Genomic DNA, 20541 nt, shown 5'->3' with positions numbered 1-20541 from the left:
TTTCACTGATCTTATATTCACTTTAATATTACTTCGAAAGTTTGTTTTGGCGCCATTTTTTTTTATGAATCCGTATTAAATACCATAGATTATTAAAGTTACGTATTTGTCAATAATCTTCCTTTGATAGATATAGGTTATGACTGATGTAAGAACACATACAGATATGTATATATATAAAGTACTCACGTCCGGGCTTATATCGGTGAAGTTAGCACTGGAAACGAATTCCCTCAAGAAGCCGTCTAACTCCGTGCCTTCGATGTAGCCATTACCTAGAGAAAAAGAAAAATATTTATTAATCACTATTGTAAGCCTATAAATTATTTATAAATAATCATTTAAGGTTGTATAGCTTTTAGCTATTGAGTTATATTCAATCACAGAATTATATAAATGTGATGAATACTTTTTGGTTTGACATTTTTATAAAAAAAGTAGAGGAAGAATATTTTTGAATTTGACGGGAATTGTTAATCTGGGTTGAAAGGCGGAAGATAATGGATGATTGTAACAAAAACTGGAAAAATAAATATTGTAAACTATATTAAATATTGTTAATTATTTGACGTTCCTATTTACTTGAAGCTGGGTCTTCACTACATTGTATAAAACAAAGTCGCTTCCCACCGTCTGTACGTTTAGATGTTTACTACGCAACGAGATTTAAATTTAGTTTTCATCAACTAAGTGATTTAAGAGGAAGGTTTATATGTATATATTTGTATAATACAAACGAGCAAATGGGCCATCTGATGATGTAAGTGGCCACCATCGCCCATAGACAATGGCGCTGTAAGAAATATTAACCATTCCAAGAAGAAATATTAACGATTAAAGGCACAAGGGACATAATATCTTAGTTCCCGAGGTTGGTGGCGTATTGGCGATGTAAGAAATGGTTAATAATTCTTACAGCGCCATTGTCCCCATAAGCTCGTCCGCCAAACTGTGCCATAAAAAAAAAGATTTAAAAGTGGACGAAAAATGATCGTACGATAAAAAAAGAATATTGTTTAATTTGTATAGTTTTAGTAGCTGGACTTGGATTCAAAGAAAAAACATTGTGTTCATTAAAAACTTTTTGGTAAAAGTTTACACTGAAATCTTTATTTATTTAAGAAACAATGAGAGACATTTTTTAAAGACCGCTTAAGAATGTTGCCAAGAAATAAAAGTCAGATACTTAAGTCAACCAAATAGGTCGTATTTGAAGAACATTAAGAGTAATTGTTTTCCGGGTCAGCTGTTAAGAAGGTCAGCAGAAAAAGGGATCGCAAAATTTTATAAAACAGAAAATATGCCGTCGTGCGTCGCTGATAATAATCAGTCGTTTTAATAAGTAATTGGGCAGAAATTTAAAGTAACAGTTTGTAAATATATCACAGTTGGGCAAAGATTGAAGGCTCAGAAGTTATCCACGCTGCACCAATGCGCGTAATACAGCTGCTGTATTTTATCGACATTGGACATATGCAGGTTTCCTCACGATATTGTCCATCACCGGTGAATCTGAGGCAAAATATAAGCATCTATAACATATTAAGGTCAATGTGAGTTATTTATAATATTCTTCAATATTTGAAATAATGCGTAATGGATTGAAAAACTAAAATATCCATCGATCCCAAGTTATTATACGTTTTCATTATAGCCGACTAAACTTATACTATGATAGTGTCATAAAATAATTTAATCTTTAAATGAACATACATTTAATAATATGTTAATCTTCATATGAATATAAATTGACGCATATATTATATACATACAGTTGATCTGACGTTTGTTGAAATTCCTGGGTCACGATTACAGTGCCAACTACCGGGTTGAATCTAAGCGATCAAAGGACTCCCTTAAAAATATATATTAAAATAAAGTCATTTAGGAGGAGTTCAAGAACACGTATAGAATTGTATATTTAAAGCTATATCATACAGCAGAACCATCCCTTTTTCGAAGTCGTAAAAAACAAGCAAAATGCTTCCAAAATAGCGCATATGTTATTGGGTCGTTCTTTATTGGAACTAAATTTTCGATTTTGTACTATAGTTGGAGATTGTATGGCAGTAAAACGGACGCTTCCTGACAGATATATGGTAGCAATTCCAATTCCCATTCGCAGATATGTTCGGATATTTCGAAATATTGTAAAGGAAATTTCAAGTTAAATACATATACGGAGATAAACTTTGAACATAAGTAACTGAAATAATAAAATCAATAATGTAAGTTTAAAACTTAAATATCCTGGGAATGTTTCACTGCTGAACGAAGACCTTCGTTTTAAGAAGAAGGTTTGGACTTTGGAGCTTATTCCGCCACGTTATCCCAATGCGGGTTTGCGGATACACACACAGATTTTCATTGGACACTCACAGGTTAATTTATCATTATTAAAACCAGTTAATAATGCTAAATTTTAGCGGTACTAGCTTCGATTTGAATCTGAGAACATCGGTTAAGATAGACGTGTTCCATAACCTGGACCATCAGATCCCGTCTCGGGAAATATAAGCTATTTTGTAGCCATTAATACTACAAAGAGTTCTCAGCTCTTAATTGTTAATTCAACAAAATTGTAACTAACTAATATTAATAATGTTTTCAAGAGTGATATTTGAACGTCAATCTTCTACCATATATCTTTTTATATGCGTGACGCGCTAATACTTTTATCAAACATCAATTTTAGTCCGCGGATTTGCCATTTGGCGGAGGGGTCCTTATTAAGTTTTTTTTTTTATTTTTTTTTTAGTATAGTAGAGGTGGCAAACGAGCAGGAGGCTCACCTGATGGAAAGTGACTACCACCGCCCATGGACATCTGCAACACCGGGGGGCTCTTTCAGGAAAGAGTACGCTCTTTTCTTGAAGGTTCCCAAGTCGTATCGGTTCGGAAAAACCGCCGGCGAAAGCTGGTTCCACAGAGTGGTTGTGCGAGGCAGAAAGTGTTTTAAAAATCGCGCTGTTGTGGATTTTCGGACATCTAGGTGGTGCGGGTGATTACTCTATATCCTTTTCACGTGTGCTAAATATCATGATGATTGGTTTAGTAGTTAAGGCGTAACAAACAGACAAAGAAATAATCTCACTTTGACATTTATATTACAATATTAGTTAATATATAACAGCTTGTCTTGATTGACGACCTCCGTGGTCGAGTAGTGTGTACGCCGGTTTTCATGGGTACGCCGTTCCGAGGTCCCGGGTTCGATTCCCGGCCGAGTCGATGTAGAAAAAGTTCATTAGTTTTCTATGTTGTCTTGAGTCTGGGTGTTTGTGGTACCGTCGTTACTTCTGATTTCCATAACACAAGTGCTTTAGCTACTTACATTGGGATCAGAGTAATGTATGTGATGTTGTCCAATATTTATTTATTTGTCTTACTGCTCCCGCTGGTGACCGAGCTCGTTCATGTTTCGTCCAGAAAAACGGAATTGCAATTCAACGGGGAAATATTGATAACATTCTTATCACCAATACACGCTGTCTGGTTTAATTTTAACTAACTAATTTGAATTTCCTTTTTATGATACCTAAAAATATTTTTTATAATAAATTCTAAAAATGTTACTTTCAAGGTGCCGTCGAAACATTGTATCAAACAACACGAAGTTCGTCTTTAATACAACAAAGATTGTATAGGTTATTGTATAGGGTCCATTAGCGTAATGAACGTTTGGAACGCCTCGTCTCCGCAAAATCTCATTTAAGATACGATGTCCTTAAATAATTGTGACATTAAGATGACGTTCACATTAGCAGAGATATCTCAAAGAAATAAAACTAAGAGCTCGAATGAAGGGAAAAGTTTCGTTTGTTTTTTGTACTTACGCAAACTTTTTTGATTAATATAATTGTTTGTTTTGCTCAGCAGCTAAGTTCGCATATCTGGAGGTCATGAGTTTATAGGTGTGTGCGTAGTGTGTGACGCGGGAGGAAATAACAATGTCCACGACTTGATAGTAACTCGTATAATACGCACACAATGAACACAGAAAGAAAAAGTCAGAAGGTAACAGAGACTACGGAAGAAGAAAGAAACAGTTCTGATAGAATTGATAACACATATAAATCACTAAAACTAAATACGAAAACAATTTGAACTTTGGAACTGACCACTGTCTCTTGAGAAGCCTCATAGCCTCCTTTGCCGAAATAATTCAGGAGGACATCGTAATAAGTCAGATACATTTAAACTCAGTTATATATAGATCGGGATTATTTTGAGTTTTTTAAAAACCTCTTAAAGGCCATGAACTCAAAACTTTTAAAAATCTTGGACTTAAACCATATTGCTCTTTTTGAAATCTAAAAATCTAAGTTTATCCTGTGATATATCTATAAAATATTTAAGCGGGCTTTAAACTGATGGTAAGTGGTCACCAGCGCCCATAGACACTGGCACCGTACGTAATATTAACCATTCCTAATATCGTCAATGCCTTGCGAACTTTATGTCGAACGAATGGTATGTCCCTTAAGTTATATGGGTTAACTCATCCTTTAAATTGAAACATTACAATACTAAGTATTACTGCGTCGCGTTAGAATATGAGTAGACGTTCCTTAACTGGATGAGCACAACGCCCTACCACCAGATCACTTCTATTAAAGAATATGGAGATACTATCTAGAAACTAGAACATACATCATAGGTTTAGGAAGACTCTTGCAGGTTTCTAGTACGATATCCAGTTACTGGTATCCAGTTACTGGTATCTAACTATACTGTCAATTTGTGTACACCTTAACGTAAGGCTATAATTTTCTTTCGGTTATCCGTGGTAAACAGTATTGGATAACTTTGTATGAGACCATTACTATAAAATGGTCATATGGAGTAAACAGACCTTAAAATTATCAGTTCATTTAAGAAAAGTCATCTTTTACATTGGATTAAAAATTATATGATTTCGTCCTGTCCGATTTCAGTCACGCCGGCCGATGGAAGACCAGCCAACTAAACAGTACGTATTATAGTAGTTCTGCATATCGATAGACAATCGATAGTCTATCGATAGTTAAGGTGTTCGATAGTATCGATAGATCCCCATGAGCAATACTATTGATCCTATCGATAGTATTGCAAAAACCATTACTTTTAATTCAAACTATCGATACTATTGACAGTATCGATAATTTTGTGTTATCGACAGCCAGTTATTTTTCGATAGTACCGCCGTTAATAGTATTGCTTACGGAGAGCTATTTATACTACCGATAGTACTATCGAAATCCTGAATAGTTTTCGAGGTCAACTATCGATAGTCAAACTATCGTTAGTTCTGCATCATAGTATTATTGCACAAGTGTCTGCACAAACACGCTCTATTCCCTCACTCCCATTATCCGATGGGACGGCAAATCTGACACGACCAGAAACCTAAACTATATAACTCTTAACTTATTGCCTAGTTTTTATGTTTATTATGACCATATAACTATCCCCACCGCGGAGCGAAGGCCTCCTCTCGTTATAATATGAAGTACTATCATAATTGCAATTGTATATGTGTTTAATATATTACGAAATAAATCAACATCGATATTAATCTAACAAATTTTAAGTAATATATAAACAATATATAACAAAATCAGATACATATACAATATCTTTTATATATGTATGTACATGAGAATAATTAACATTATTTCGTAATATGAATTAAAAATAGTTACCGTATAAATACTTTTACACTCTTTTCATCAACTTCGTGAAAACTCAGTGGTATCTGAACCCACAAATTCGGGTCATGATCATTATGTTCTACCATTGGGTTCCTAAACTATAACTGATTGACAAGAAGGCATATAATTGGACATTTTTTATATTGATTTCGTTTACAATAGTCAAGTATCGCCAAGTCAAATATAATTACGCTATTTCGATCCACGGCCGAGGCCCCGAATATAACTTATTTACCAAGGTTTAATTCGGTATTGACTTGTTTATTTACGTCCAAGCCGCGGGTCAATGCAAAGGTGATATTTATATAACACATTATAACGCGAAATTGTTTTGACATTTTTTTTTTTCGGACGTATTTCTACGCGATTTGAGCGCGAAATATTCTGCTAATGTCACGTAGAAGAGTTTAATAATGAAAAGTATGGCCTCTACTTGTTTTCAAATTTTTGGAAGGCATTTAAAATTCCAAATTTGAAATTCGTCTTTTGACGTTCGATTTTAGATTCTTAACGCTGAATGTCTGTAATTTTATCATTATACTTTTGTGTGTGTGTGTATATTGTTACACGTGTACATAGGAACGCTTCATTGGCCTCGCTTATATTGATTATTAATAATTATAATCCAACTACCAGAGGATAAAAACCAAATAAACAACATTTGACATCGAGGGCTTGAAAAATCTATGGGATTTATTTTGGATTCTCGAGGAAACAATTATCAGAACTTTGGAAGTAACTTCAATAAGTGGATTGTGTTATATTATAAATAAGGATACATTAATCTAGATCTGTTAGTAGTCTACAATATATCTGAGTTATAGCAAATGGTATCGAATTTATTGGTTCATTTTTATTCTTCGGTAGTAATAGGCTGTACATAGTTTATAAGGCCAATATATTAATTGAAATTGTTTTTATTGAAAGAGTTACAATCAGCGCTAAGTTATTTTTAAACTAAACATATACTTCAGTGGTAATAAGTCGTATAGTGTGTATTTTTAAATGTGTAAGTCAACTAAGGGTGAGTGAGCCAGTCTAATCACAGGCACAAGGGACATAACATGTTAGTTCCCAAGGTTGGTGGCGCATAGGTGATGTAAGGAATGGTTAATATTTCTTACAGCGCCGTTGTCTATGGGCGGTGGTGACCACTTACCATCAGGTGGCCCATAAGCTCGTCGGCCAACCAATGCCATAAAAAAAAAAACTAAAATCTCCGATCACACATGAATTCAATAAATAATGTACTTACGTTTTCATTTATATTCTACCCTTCGAAGTGACCATTTTCAACACATTTAAATAGTACAAATTCAATAAAAGAAATATTGGAGTATAGTAACATTTTTTTTTTAATACTTCATAGCGTATAACGTACATATCAAATACATATATATATATATATATATATATATATATATATATATATATATATATATATATATATATATATATATATATAACATACATTGTATAGTCAGGGTTAATATGTTAAGTATTCTTTACCAGCTAAGTCTTGGTAACGCAGACAAAAAATCTTATGTTGCTTTGTGATACGTAGGCTGTATAATTTGAACCCTTATACATATGTTCATCTATTACCAAATAACTTCTAAATTACTTATCATAATTTGATAAATGAGGTATCGTTAGAAGCGTCCGTCCTCTGGTATATATGACGTCAGTGTAAATTCAGTGCGAAGACCACTAGAGGTCATATGGTCATATGTAAGAAATGTTGGGTATCAAATGAAAGGGCTCAATCAAATTTCAAATATATATATAACTAACTCTTGATCGTTGCTTTGCTTGAATTAACTCGATAAATTGGTGCTAAAATCACGTCATACTTTTATGAGCGCGATTATTACGTAGTCGGATTTAAGTTTTGACACTTTAATTGTTTGTGTTTTGATATTAAAAAAGCGAACATAAATTATTTTAATAAAAAAGTTAATATTATATTCCGTGATATTATATGTATAAGAATTCAATTAGTTTCTCACTTGTAATGTGTTAATAACGTACTAATACTACGATACGGCGGCCTTAAACCGAGAAGAGATATTAATAAATTGAAATTAGAACATACTTTTGTGAAGATGACAGCGATGCGAACATTTGTCGAAAAAAAAAAAATCAACATTTCGAAAAAAGTACAAATAAAATTTAGCATTTTCCTTAACTCTGCCATATGACATCCCTGAATTTGATATTTATTAGCGAAACTGTCAAATGTTGTAATTATACAGACTGATTTTTTTTTAATCAACCTTTCGTTTTCTGGCTATGAATAATCATTTTTCAAAAATCGAATTATGCCTTTTTAATTTTTATAAAAATCGAGACTGTGTATTCTTTGTTGATTGTGTATAAAGAATGTTACTATAGTGAATGTCACATATGTCTACAGTGACTTAGACTTTGAATTTTCAGAAGATACAAAAAGTTGCATAATCTAGGTATTTCAAATTTTAATCAATATACTTTGTTTATATACATTTTCCTTATTAACACTTTTGAATTGTCATTATTATTTGAAATAATAAAACTAACTTAAGGAACTGTACTCCTAAATATAATAATAATTATTGACAAACGAATAACGAAGGCCGATTAAGATGTACCGTTCTATATATTAGCACAGATCATCACACCTAGAATTAAAAAAAAAGCTGTACAGCGTCAAAAGCAACAAAAAAATAACGGCCAAGTTCGAGTCGGACTCGTGCACGAAGGGTTACGTACCATTGACTAGGTAAACAACAGTAGGTACACACATTTATTGATATCCCCTTAACTATATATTTTATTTTGTTTTTAGTATTTGTTGTTATAGCGGCAACAGAAATAACTAATTTGTAAAAATTTCAACTGTCTAGCTATCGTGGTTTTTGAGATACAGTTTGGTGACAGACAGACGGACGGACAGACAGCGAAGTCTTAGTATTAGGGCGCCGTTTTCACCCTTTGGGCACGGAACCCTAAAAGCAAATTTATCTTATCGTACCATGATGGTTGAGTTTACGCAAAAAAGGAATTCTTTTTTAAAATGGTGGAGCAAGAAGTCTCATAGGAAATCTTGGTCGACAATTTCAAGCATACTTATCTTAGCTTAATTTATTATAACTAATATCTAAAAATTTACCTTCTCGGTAAACTCTTAATTTATTGCATTCTTGTATATTGTGAAAAATATTTTCATTAAAAATTACAGAATTTAATGTAACTGACGGCATTCAATTAATTATCGAAATATGTATCCCTCAAAACTAATTTAATAAAAAAAAAATCCATAAATCTAGCAATTTGGGTTTTGAGACGCAAATGTCTATGAATTCAACTATGAATGTATTCTAAAGAAAACTTTTAACAATTATTCAAATCATAGTATCGATTAAATAATTAAAAGAATGAAATAATTATACTTCTTTAAAATAATAATGATATTATTACCGTCGAGTATTTTAATACCTTGTAGCGTAATACATTAAAAAAAAAAAACGCACGATCGCCTGTCACAGAGGCTTGGGTTTACTTTTTGGCGCGAACTTTGCTACAGGTATTCAATTTCTGAGTCGTAGAAAATATGCAGTTTCAGTTTGGTTTTTGTTTTTAATTATTATTCACTTGAAGTATTTAATGTTATAGGTTATTATTAGTCTATTTAAGAAAAGTTATTTTCACTTTGTAAGAATATTTATTTTATTATTATAGTTATGTTATTCTTAAAGTTATACTTCTTTTGAGGCATTATAAAAAAGAGAGTTAATTTTTATTATGCGTACATATGAGTCATTATGGGTGACAAGTAATCTACAGTCGCTCGAAATAGACAACATTTACATATTTGAGATATAGTTGTCGTCAAGAAATATGAAATTACACTTATCGTAATAAAAAATATTATTTCACTATCAATAAGTAAATTATTATTATTTTATTATAATTAATTATCTGTATGGAATTAAAAACTATGTTTAGTTAGGTGCATAAAGTATGCGCCTTTTTTATATATCAACTTCACATACTTTAGTCTTAAGGCTTTTTTAAGTTGCTTGTAGAATTATTTCATAATTTTTGTTTCAATAACTGGAAAATTTTAAATTTCAGGTATATTTTGTTTCATCTCTTACAATAAAATATTTTATAGACTAACTAACATAACATTATGTTTGTGTTAGTATCGGGAGCAATGGCTTAACTTAAGACCTTAAGATATTTGATATGCATGAGAGCAACCGTCGGAATATTTTTAAATGATTATATATTTTTATCATATCTTAATTAATAAAAAAATATTTCTATTAATTATTCAATTTACGTGTACTTACAAAAAAAATAGTTGTGAAAAATTCAATACACGTACTAAAAGAGAAACTTTTTCGATATTGAAATTTAATTTGGTTAATTTTTGCCTTACCTTCCTCCTCGTTAGTCTAGTTACTAGCTATAAGACTGCTGTATACCGGTTTAAAGTGTGAGTCAGTCGGGGTAACTACAGGCACAAGGGTCATAACATTTTAGTTCCCAATGGTGACACATTGGCGATCTACACGTAAAAATTGATAAAATTTGTTATAGCAAAGATGATACAGGTGATAAGCACTTATTTCTCGATGAACGGTGTTGCCATGTATCATTCAAGTCTCTTCGTCAATCCGCCTACCAAAATAAAAATAAAAACTTATTCAAACAATAATGACAACATACACAAAACGTCTTTAGAGATTTGTTTATAGAAAGAAAAACAAATATCCGATGTTAAAATCAATTATTTATCCTATAAATGCAAAACTTTTATTAAAAATGCGGAAGTATGTTTATTTGCTCGTTATGATTTGATACTCAACCCATCATCATGAATTTTTGCATACACGTTGTTATAGTTACAGAAAAGATAGCCTAAGCTACTTACTGCCCCCCCCCCCCATCAATACTAACAGTAAATACTTAAATACCCATGCAGACGAACATGCACAATCGTACCAGCGATTGGAGCTTATTGTACCATATGAACATTATATTTTACTTTTTATTTGTTTGAAAATTAAATGCTGTCATGCAAATACCCCCCAGACAGTTTCCCGCTTTCCTTTGTGCATACACGGACGCTCGGTGCATAAAAACAATGACGGTAATTGAAATGCAAAGATCTGTGCTGTTAATATTCGTTCCGGAAATTTCACCGTAGGGATGTGCTGTTGAAACATGTATTATATCGATATGAGAAAAATTACTCATTTTTATTTTATTTATTTATTTAAAAATACTTTATTGCACAACACAGGAATACATAATATGAACACAAAACATTAAATAAATAGTGCGCAAAGGCGGTCTTATCGCTTATAGCGATCTCTCACAGACAACCTTTGGTGATAGAAACTTGGAACGAAAACAGGGAAATGCAGAAATAGATAGAGAGAGGAGATAAAAAACTATAATATAAAAATATTTACACTAATGTATACTAATAAACTACACATAGCTACATCCCAATAATATAGTATATAATTATAGACTATCAATATATATATACATAATTATAAACTACATATTATTACATACATACATACTTGCATACATTATTTAGATATGGATAGATAACAGTTTTTCAAACGATGCTTAAAGATGGACAAGGATTTAGACTGACGTATATCAGTGGTTAGTGCATTCCAAAGTTTGACGGTTTTCACAGTGAAAGAGTTGCTGTAGGTTTGTGTCCGGCTGCAGGGTGTTACTAGTTTGTTATCCTCACTAGAACGCAGGTTGTGTATGCTGTCAAACCCAAGAAATTTAAAGCGTTCTTTAAGGTAAGGTGGTGTATGTTCGACATATAGTATCTAGTAGAGAAGAGATAAGGCATGCAAGTTCCTTCGAAGCCTGATTGGTAGCCACTTTAACTGAGACCGATAATGCGAAACATGATCAAACTTACGCAGACCAAAGATAAATCTAATCGCCAAATTTTGCAGCCGTTCTAATTTATTTAGAAGGTCTTCAGTTAAGTCAATGTAGCAGGCGTCAGCATAATCCAATATTGGAAAAAGGAAAGCATTGGCTAAGCTGATCTTAGCCTTGATGGGCAGTAGGTTTTTCCATCGCCTTAAAAAACCAATGATGGCATACATCTTACGGCTCATTTCTGCAACTTGAGGTACCCAGGAGAGGGAAGTATCCAGAAGTAGTCCAAGATTTTTAACATTGTCTTGTAGCGGTAATATGTGGCCCTCAAACATGATTGGAGATAGATTTTTTCTTTAACCCTCAACAGCTTAGGACTGCCAAAAACAGCTACTTGCGACTTCCTCGGATTCACTTGGAGACCGAAAGATTTACACCATTCACTGATCTCAGCCAAGTCATTATTCAAAGTTGCAACAGCCTCGTCAATACCGTCCAAGGGAGAGGTAACATAAATTTGAAGATCATCAGCATATAGATGATAGGAGGAAGAGATAAGTGTGGAGAGAGTATTAATAAATATAGAAAAGTGGAGGGGAGAGAGTACACCACCTTGCGGAACACCAGAAGGAATATCTAAATAAGGTGAAAAACTACTATTTGCCTTTATGCATTGCCGTCGATTAAGTAGGTAAGAGCGAAACTAATTAATAGGAGTAGAACCTATATTTAGAGATTTTAGGATTGCCAAGCATACGTCGTAATCGATGGTATTAAAGGCGTTGGAGGAGTCTAAGAGATCTAGTATTTGTTATCAACTCCGCAACGTATATGATCACATACATACATTGTTTATGATGTGCAATGAGTGATTGTTATGTACGATTTAAATATTCGTGATGTATGTTTTCCTTTTCATATGTTTCACCTGCAGTGGTTATGAGTTGATTGAAACGTAGGGAGATGTTTTGTTTTCACTGATTGCGATGTAGTAACTTTCTATTGTTATCTTATTTTAACACAACCAATGGTTGTTTTTTTCTTCTATGGCATTTAAATCTAACAAAATATTAATAATCTGGAAATTGATTTTATAATTTAAGAACATGTCAATCAATCAATCAATTTTTTTTAAATTAATAAATATAATTTTCGACAACTTTTTTTCCCTAGTTGCGGCGCGTTTACGTTTGACATTTAAGAAAAAGTTCTTTGGATTCAAAGTTACTTGTATCAATTTGGAGAAGACTCAAAATTCTCAAATTCAAAATTCGAATGATATATTCCAGAATAAATAAAATTGGTTATTTGTAGAGATATTTCTCTAGCGGCTGTTTGTGGATTTACAACATGACAGATAGCTTCACTTTGAACAATTTAAAAAATAGAACAAGTTTATTAGAGATTTTTTTTAGTAATAATCAACTGTTACAAAAATGGTTGAGAACTAAAACGTTTTAAGATTATGTTTAATTTTATAAATTTTATATATATTTAAAATTATGTTTGATTTATTATACATTTGGATAAACTATTTGAATACCTAGACCAAAGCACCACAGTTAAAAAATTGTTATTTTATACATCAAATGCGAGCGAATTATCCGTTCGTTGAAGTATCCAAATGGATTAAGGGTGCGTTTATTTTGTACTAGCTACGTAGTCTCACACATAAGTACATTACGGTTTTATATACTACTTTTATATTAAAAACAAACATAAAAAGAAAACAAACCTGCTATTTCCGGCCAGGAAAGGTGAAAGGTTCTCGGCTTACCTCTCCTATAATGTATGTGTTATACATAAATAAACCTTCCTCTTGAATCACTCTGCTTATTGATGAAAAATGAATTACATTTTAAAAGCTTTTGGGGTACAGACGTCGGTAAACGACTTTATTTTATACTTGTAGAGATATATGGTACAGTTGTGGTATTTAGAAAACAAAAATACCATACATTAGGTAGGCTCCTCTGATGTGGAGAAAATTGGTGTTCAGTGTTAATTTAATATATATATATATATGAACACGTCACAATCGGATGACGTATAAATATATACACAAACATTTAAATACATGCATACATATAAAATTATGTATTATGTATGAGTAACGATAAATGACTAAATAAGTTGTATGTAATTTTATCTGTCTTAAGTTTTTGACGGTGAACTGGTGACCGGGTGGGATGGTGGTCATTGCCACTGTTATATATACTTGTATTATAAATGCAAAAGTATGTCTGTCTGTGTCATTTTATGGTTAAACCACTGAACCGATATATATATTGATGTAATTGGTATGAAGCAAGTTTGAACCTGTAAGATAGGACATTTAATATCTAAAACCTACGACATCCCCTTCCCCCCTCTAACGTAGCCGCGAGCGAAAACTAGTAAAATTATATATTCACAAAAAACTTACCATCTCCATCGTAGTGACTCCACACTTCCATGAATTGATTTGCGGACAGTTTTTTCAATTCCCTAGAATCCGGATCTCGGAATTGTCTCATGAAATTCGAAGCTCTTTCTAAATTCAATTTTTTTGCTGAAGATGGCGATTCGGAACTCATTTTAGTTTTTTATCGATTTTTTTTTATCGATAAACGTGAATCACTAATCGAATTTTATAACTATTAAATATATTATTTAATTGATTTTCTAATTGAATATGCAATAAATAGATGTAAATAATTTGGCTTAATTTATTGTCTGTACATGTAGTTATGTAGTCTTGTATGTATATTTTGTTGTTGTATGTTAATGGCTCATGTTTTCATCTGTAACAAAGAAATAATTAAAGTTAATTATGATTATATAAAAAATAAAAAACACGACTGCCAAAAAAGTATTAAATTTTTCGACATTTCAAAATGGAGTTATACAGCCGCCATTTTATGTTTTTCTAGATAAAAATATAGCTAGTATCACTCGGGATGATATGAGAATTCTAATCATACCCCCTACATCCAAATCTGTTCAGGCATTTAAAACTTATGGTCGACTAAACTTACATACGAACTCTGAACACTTAACACTTCTCAGGACAGTCGTGTAACAAAATAACGGTCAAAGTTTGGTACTTTGGTGAAGTCAAAGAAAAAGTAAAGTGAAATTCTTTGATATATTGTTAACTGCCTATCTCATAATTAAATAGGAATCTGTTTATATTATTGAAATCTTTAGTTACACGTCATGTGTTAGAACCAGCTGTGAAAGGAAAGAAACATAACAGAAATGTGGTCGTAACGGATCGGATCGGGTAGAATAGAAAATTTACGTAGAAATTTATGTTTATTGAACAAGTAAAAAAAATCAAGACGTAGGTAGTGTTTTGTTTATTTATATTTATAAAAGCGAAATACAACTCACTGATTAATCACGTAATATCAGAAACTATAACTCATACCAATTTGAAATTTGGCAGGTATGTTCCTTATAGGATGGTAACATTCGCTAAGAACGGATTTTACGAAACTCCACCCCCAATAAATGTGTGTTTTATAAAATTTGCGCGGATAAAGCCGCAGGTTCAGTTTAACGTAAGGTTTTAATAGATGTGTTCGTTCAAATTGCTATGAATTTCTCAAATCATTTAAGCGGTTCTATTATAAAACTGTATGATTAGTAACTAAGGTAGATTATCACTAGATTAATTAGTATTTCGATTATTAGATGATAATTTGACTAAATCTGCGACAGCCAATCAAAAGCGTTGGCCAATCACAGCGACTACTTTGTCTTACTTGAGCCCGGCTGGATAACGGCAGGCACTCTGGCTTGAGCTTCCAACGAGGTCACGACTATAAAGTGCAATAATATATTTCAGTTAACGAAACCTATTAAAGTGTTTAATTCGACTGACCTATGATCCCTATAGTAATATATTACATTACATTAGCAGCCTGTAAATTTCCCTGCTGGGCTAAAGGCTTCCTCTCCCTTTGAAGCATATTCCACCACGCTGCTCCAATGCGGGTTGTTGGAATACACATATAACAGAATTTCGTTGAAATTAGACACATGCAGGTTTCCTCACGATGTTTTCCTTCACCGCCGAGCACGAGATGAATTATAAACACAAATTAAGCACATGAAAATTCAGTGGTGCTTGCCTGGGTTTGAACCCGAAATCATCGGTTAAGATGCACGCGTTCTAACCACTGGGCCATCTTATAGTAATATAATATATATTTCTTATTATTATGATAGTATATAGCAACGATGTATATATAAAGTGGAATAAGATAGCGTTAAGCCATATGATAGTCGGTGCCTCCCCCCCAAGGCTCCAAGGCTCGCAAATATTTCACAAAGGTATGAATGACCCAAATCATGTCATCTGTATGCATATGGAACTCTTTTAGAAATTATTCGTTTACATTATACTATTCATCTTATTAGTATTTATTATAATACGTCTGCATCTTTAGATGAAGACAATCAACTCCGAGCCAATTTACCGAAAAAAATATAAATATAAGGATACTCGTATATTCAATCATATGATAATTCACCACCAATGTATGTAATTCAAGCTTAATGAGTTGAAGGGAATAGTTTAGTTTAGTTGTAAGATTTGATTTCATACATACTAACTTCCCACGCGTCAAACTTAACCGGAAATTGCTGGTTCAAACATGGACAAGTGGATTGAAACTTGTATGTAATCGATCAGTGTTTATTCCCCTGTTTGGTGAATGAAAGAATCGAGAAGAACCTGCATGTGTCAGATGAGAATTTGCCATATTTACCCAGCAATCTGCATTAAAACAGCGTGGTTGGTATAGCTCCAAATCTTCTCCATAAGGATTGAACGGAAAGGAGGTTTTAAGTCAGCAGTGGTGTTATATACAGGCTGTTGTTTTTTTAACTCACAGGTACAGTTATATGATTTTAAAACTTAAACCTATTACTCTGTATTAGATTGATGTGACAAAATGTTTGGTAATAAAGATCGCAAGATCCCAAGTCGACATTAAGTAGATGAATGTAATTTAGCATTCTAATAGAGCTGAGATGGCCCAGTGTTTAAAAAAGTTGAATATGATTATTAATAATGTAATAGATAATCTAAATATGAATTAACAATTCGAATGAACGAATTGATAATTAAAACTCCAAAATTTCAAGTGCGGTCAGCACATTTTAGGCATTCAAGTGTAATTTCAGATAAATTTCTCCTGAAGATGATCCTGAACATTTTCCAAGAAATAATGTGATAAAACAAATTGAGGTCTTTAAATAAAGTTTAAGCTTGGAATTTACCAACGGATACGAGGTCAAGAGTTAAGTCTATCTCTGTAGATATCTCGGGGTTTATTTAATTACGATCTTACTTTAAAACAGCAAGTAAGTAAATTTTTTTTTCTGATATATAAATATTAATCATCCCTTCAACTGCATATGGAAACTACCTTGGAAACTAAGATGTTATATTCCTTGTGCCTGTAGTTAGTTACGCCATCTCATTATCCCTTCAAACCGGAAACCAAGAATACTAAGTTTTGCTCTTTGGCGGTAAAGTACCCGATGGGTGGGTCAGACGGGCTCAAAGCCATTTATTTTAAAGTTCAGACTATATATATAAAAGCGAAATACTCCTCACGGATTAATCAAGAAATCTCAGAAACTTTTACACCTACCAACTTTATATTTGGCAGGTAGGTTCTTTACAGGGTGTAGACATCCTCTGAGAATTTCTAGAAATTCCACCTCTGAGGGGGTACAACGGAAAATTTGTGTTTTACAAATTTCGTGCTGGTTAAGACGCAAGTTCAGCTAGATATTATATATTACTTTTGACATTATTACAAGCCAATTAGTTGGTCATAGATATACATCGTTTTTTCTTTAACGCGGCATACAGTAGAGTAAACAGGCAGAAATCGTAATGTAAGGATAAAGTATTCTACTCCCTCCAGAATACCTTTCCCTCTCTTTTCTATCTCTGTCTCTTTCTATTGTAAACGTATACAATATTTAAACTTTTGTTGATTTTATAATTCGCACGGAATTTTCTATAACAGTTTGATTTTTTGTCGTTTGTTATTCTCAAGCGTTGTAAATTTATTTACTTGCCTATTATTTAATATATAATACAAAGCGAAAGCAACTTCATTCCAACTGAGGGTCCCACGACAATCCTCTTTTTTGATTTTAAGCACATTTACATCGTGATGTCCAGATTGGCAACGCAACGCCCTTCATGTCATTAGACAAGGCGTTACGTGTCGCTTTAACGTCGCACAGATGTATTCTTTTTTAACTTTCTCACAGGCAAAGGCACGACGTGTAATGCCATTACTACCCGTCATATTCTCATATAGGTACATCTATATACCTTACTATAACAAATCACCAAATTTAAATACAAAAACAAAGCGTTAAATAATGTCAAAAGAAATTGTTAACGTTTTTATTTTTTCGAGTTACAAAAATACGAAGAATTCTTTCAGACAGGTAATGAGATCCTCCACATGGTTAAATATAAACCGTCTGAAAAATCGTTTATTGTTCACCGTTAACGCGTTTTTAGGCTTTTTTAACATTGTTCAGTATTTCCATTGTTTCACTTAAACATCTAAAGGCGGTATTACACTTGCTTCGTATGTTCAAACATTTTTGTTGTTTGTTCAAATTTGGAACGGCCACTTCTTAGTGCAAATTTTATTAAAAAAAAAAAAAAGTTTATTTGGCTGTAAACCGTGGTGTTCTTAAATTTGAACTTAGAAAGAAAACAGAAAAGTACAGAAAGTATCAGCACAGAGTAAAGTGATTAGTAAATAAGATAATTCAAAATAGCAGTACAAAAAGACTAAGGCAATTAAAAATAGTTATGAATTGCATGCAAATAATTAATTACAGCAAAATTTTGATAAATGTAATTTCCTCTTTTCACAAATACTATTACATTCACAATTTAAATTTGTGATACAACAAACGTTGTATAAAAAGATGTGAGCTGTTTTCAAAAGACTTGACACTTATCTAATTGGCGTTTTAGAGAGAGATTTTATTATGATTTTACGTGTTGTGTGTGTCTGTACGCGTGCATCATAAAAATCACACCCATCATTTTTCATAACGCGCTAAAAGAAACGTAACTTCAAAAATAAAATAGAAACAAAACATGAGCATTTTGAATCTTATGAGTACACCTGTGTTTGTCAATCGAAATATGTTTTATTCGAGCAAGTAGACTCTTATGGACAAATTTGAATCGTTATGTTTGAATTAAATGAAATGTAAATCTCACTTCCGAATTTAGATTCGGGGAGAAACCGGAAAGATACGAAGCCAACTGTCAAATAGGTCAATGACAAATGCAAACACGCAAAAACGTTACGCTGAGTGAATCGCGGCGGTAAGATATTTTTTTTTAATTTGGAAAATGTTATTTTATGAGATCGAAGTGCGAAATGTCTGTGACTTTTTTTTTAAAGAATATTGCAATGCCCCAAATTATGGAATTACTAATATTCCTATTTACTACTCCTTTTAAGCTTTTCAATTGTGTTAGGAGTTAGGACGACAATAGCCCAAGGGTCAGAATCGATCCTGTGACTTTGCACAGTGACTTACATCGCTAAGCGGCCCGTAAACCATTGCCCTATTGACGCTTCAAATTTTAATTGATACTTCGCGTAAAATTAGGGTTCATCCACAAGCTTCAATTTTTGTCTGAAGCAATTTTGCGATAAACTTACCGTTTTCTTGAAAATCGCGAAAAACAATTTTTTTTTTCGGGATTTTCGACCTTTGACATCAAATAAAAAAAAATCCAGGTAGCGGAATGATTCGGAACTTCTGAATATTATGTTTTAAACAAGTGAAAGCATTTTCAGTTTGTTGTAAATGTATGTAACTTTACTCCTCTTTTTTGGTCTAATTTGTCCGGACTACTGTGCATTTTATAAAATCGGTAGGCGGATGGGCAAATCTGTCACATGACAGAAATTAAATAATTCCTTACATCGCGCTACCAACCTTGGGAGATGTTACGTCCCTTGTGCACGTAGTTACACGATTTTATAAATACAAAAACGAACGTACCTCTACAATAAGGTATTTGTGGACATTGTTTTTCTTTGACTTAAAACTCTCATTGGTCACAGTTTATTAAGCAGCAGACCGCAGAGACCGAATTCCTTGTTACCGGCTTACTTTGTCGGAAATATCTCAGTAGTTGCCAAGTCTTGAAGATGGCAGTATTTTTGATTCTCATGCTCCGGAAAAACGGTAAGCTGTTGGTTCGGACTTTTTCTGCTGTTTCCGAACTTATTTAAAAGTTATATACATTTACATATATTAAAATTTTAAATGTGTATACATATATATACATATGTATACATATATATATTTAGATGTTTGTGTGAATCTATAAATAATTTATGTTAGACTCTTATTATTCTGCAATTATTCTCAGATTCTAATATTCCTTTAAAAGTTTGAGGTTACATAAAATCATTATTTGAATCAACATGAAAATCAAAATATACCTAATTCGAACAGGATTTTACAAGCACTATAGAATCGTAATTTTATAGAATGATATTAAATGTAATGTTACTAATAATTAGGAATGTAAATACTAGTAATTGAATTAATATACACAGCCTGTAAAACAATTCACTTGAGTGATGTAAGTATTGCAAATTACAAATGCAAATATTGAACAATCTCAATATTGCGTCCGTTAAGTAAATCCAGCAACAGCAATTACTTAGTGAGTGAGGGAATAACTTGATCCGCTGTTGAAGAGAAGGATTACGAGCCTGATCCGTCAAGTTATCCGCTGTAGATGTACAAGTTTGAAAAATTCTGCAGAAAAATCAATTTACGATATATTTTTTATTGATGACGTGATGGAAAGTGACCGACCATGGACATAGTAGGCTTGTGCTGAAGGTTTCCAAGTCGTACCTCTATTTAT

At 32.6% G+C, this 20541-nt stretch overlaps 2 protein-coding genes across 3 annotated transcripts in view; one reads left to right on the top strand and one right to left on the bottom strand.

Moving 5' to 3' along the window:
* Eif2alpha (eukaryotic translation initiation factor 2 subunit alpha) overlaps positions 1-20541 on the top strand; it is a 196214-nt gene that overhangs the window by 17864 nt on the left and 157809 nt on the right. The gene's annotated exons all lie outside the window — the stretch shown is intronic.
* The window catches only part of LOC113396631 (calbindin-32), a 176641-nt gene that overhangs the window by 103702 nt on the left and 52398 nt on the right, over positions 1-20541 (bottom strand). For both annotated transcript variants that reach the window (XM_064218954.1, XM_064218955.1), the window contains exons 2-3: positions 14029-14386; positions 190-275 (exon numbers count right to left, since the gene is read on the bottom strand). In XM_064218954.1, the coding sequence (XP_064075024.1) occupies positions 190-275; positions 14029-14179 (237 nt within the window). In that variant the 5' untranslated portion in view covers positions 14180-14386. The remainder of the gene's footprint in view (positions 1-189; positions 276-14028; positions 14387-20541) is intronic.

Source organism: Vanessa tameamea, chromosome 25, assembly GCF_037043105.1.
Source record: "Vanessa tameamea isolate UH-Manoa-2023 chromosome 25, ilVanTame1 primary haplotype, whole genome shotgun sequence".
Taxonomy (NCBI): Eukaryota; Metazoa; Arthropoda; class Insecta; order Lepidoptera; family Nymphalidae; genus Vanessa; species Vanessa tameamea.
The sequence above is the reverse complement of the archived record's forward strand: the minus strand, read 5'-3'. Positions and strand labels throughout refer to the sequence as shown.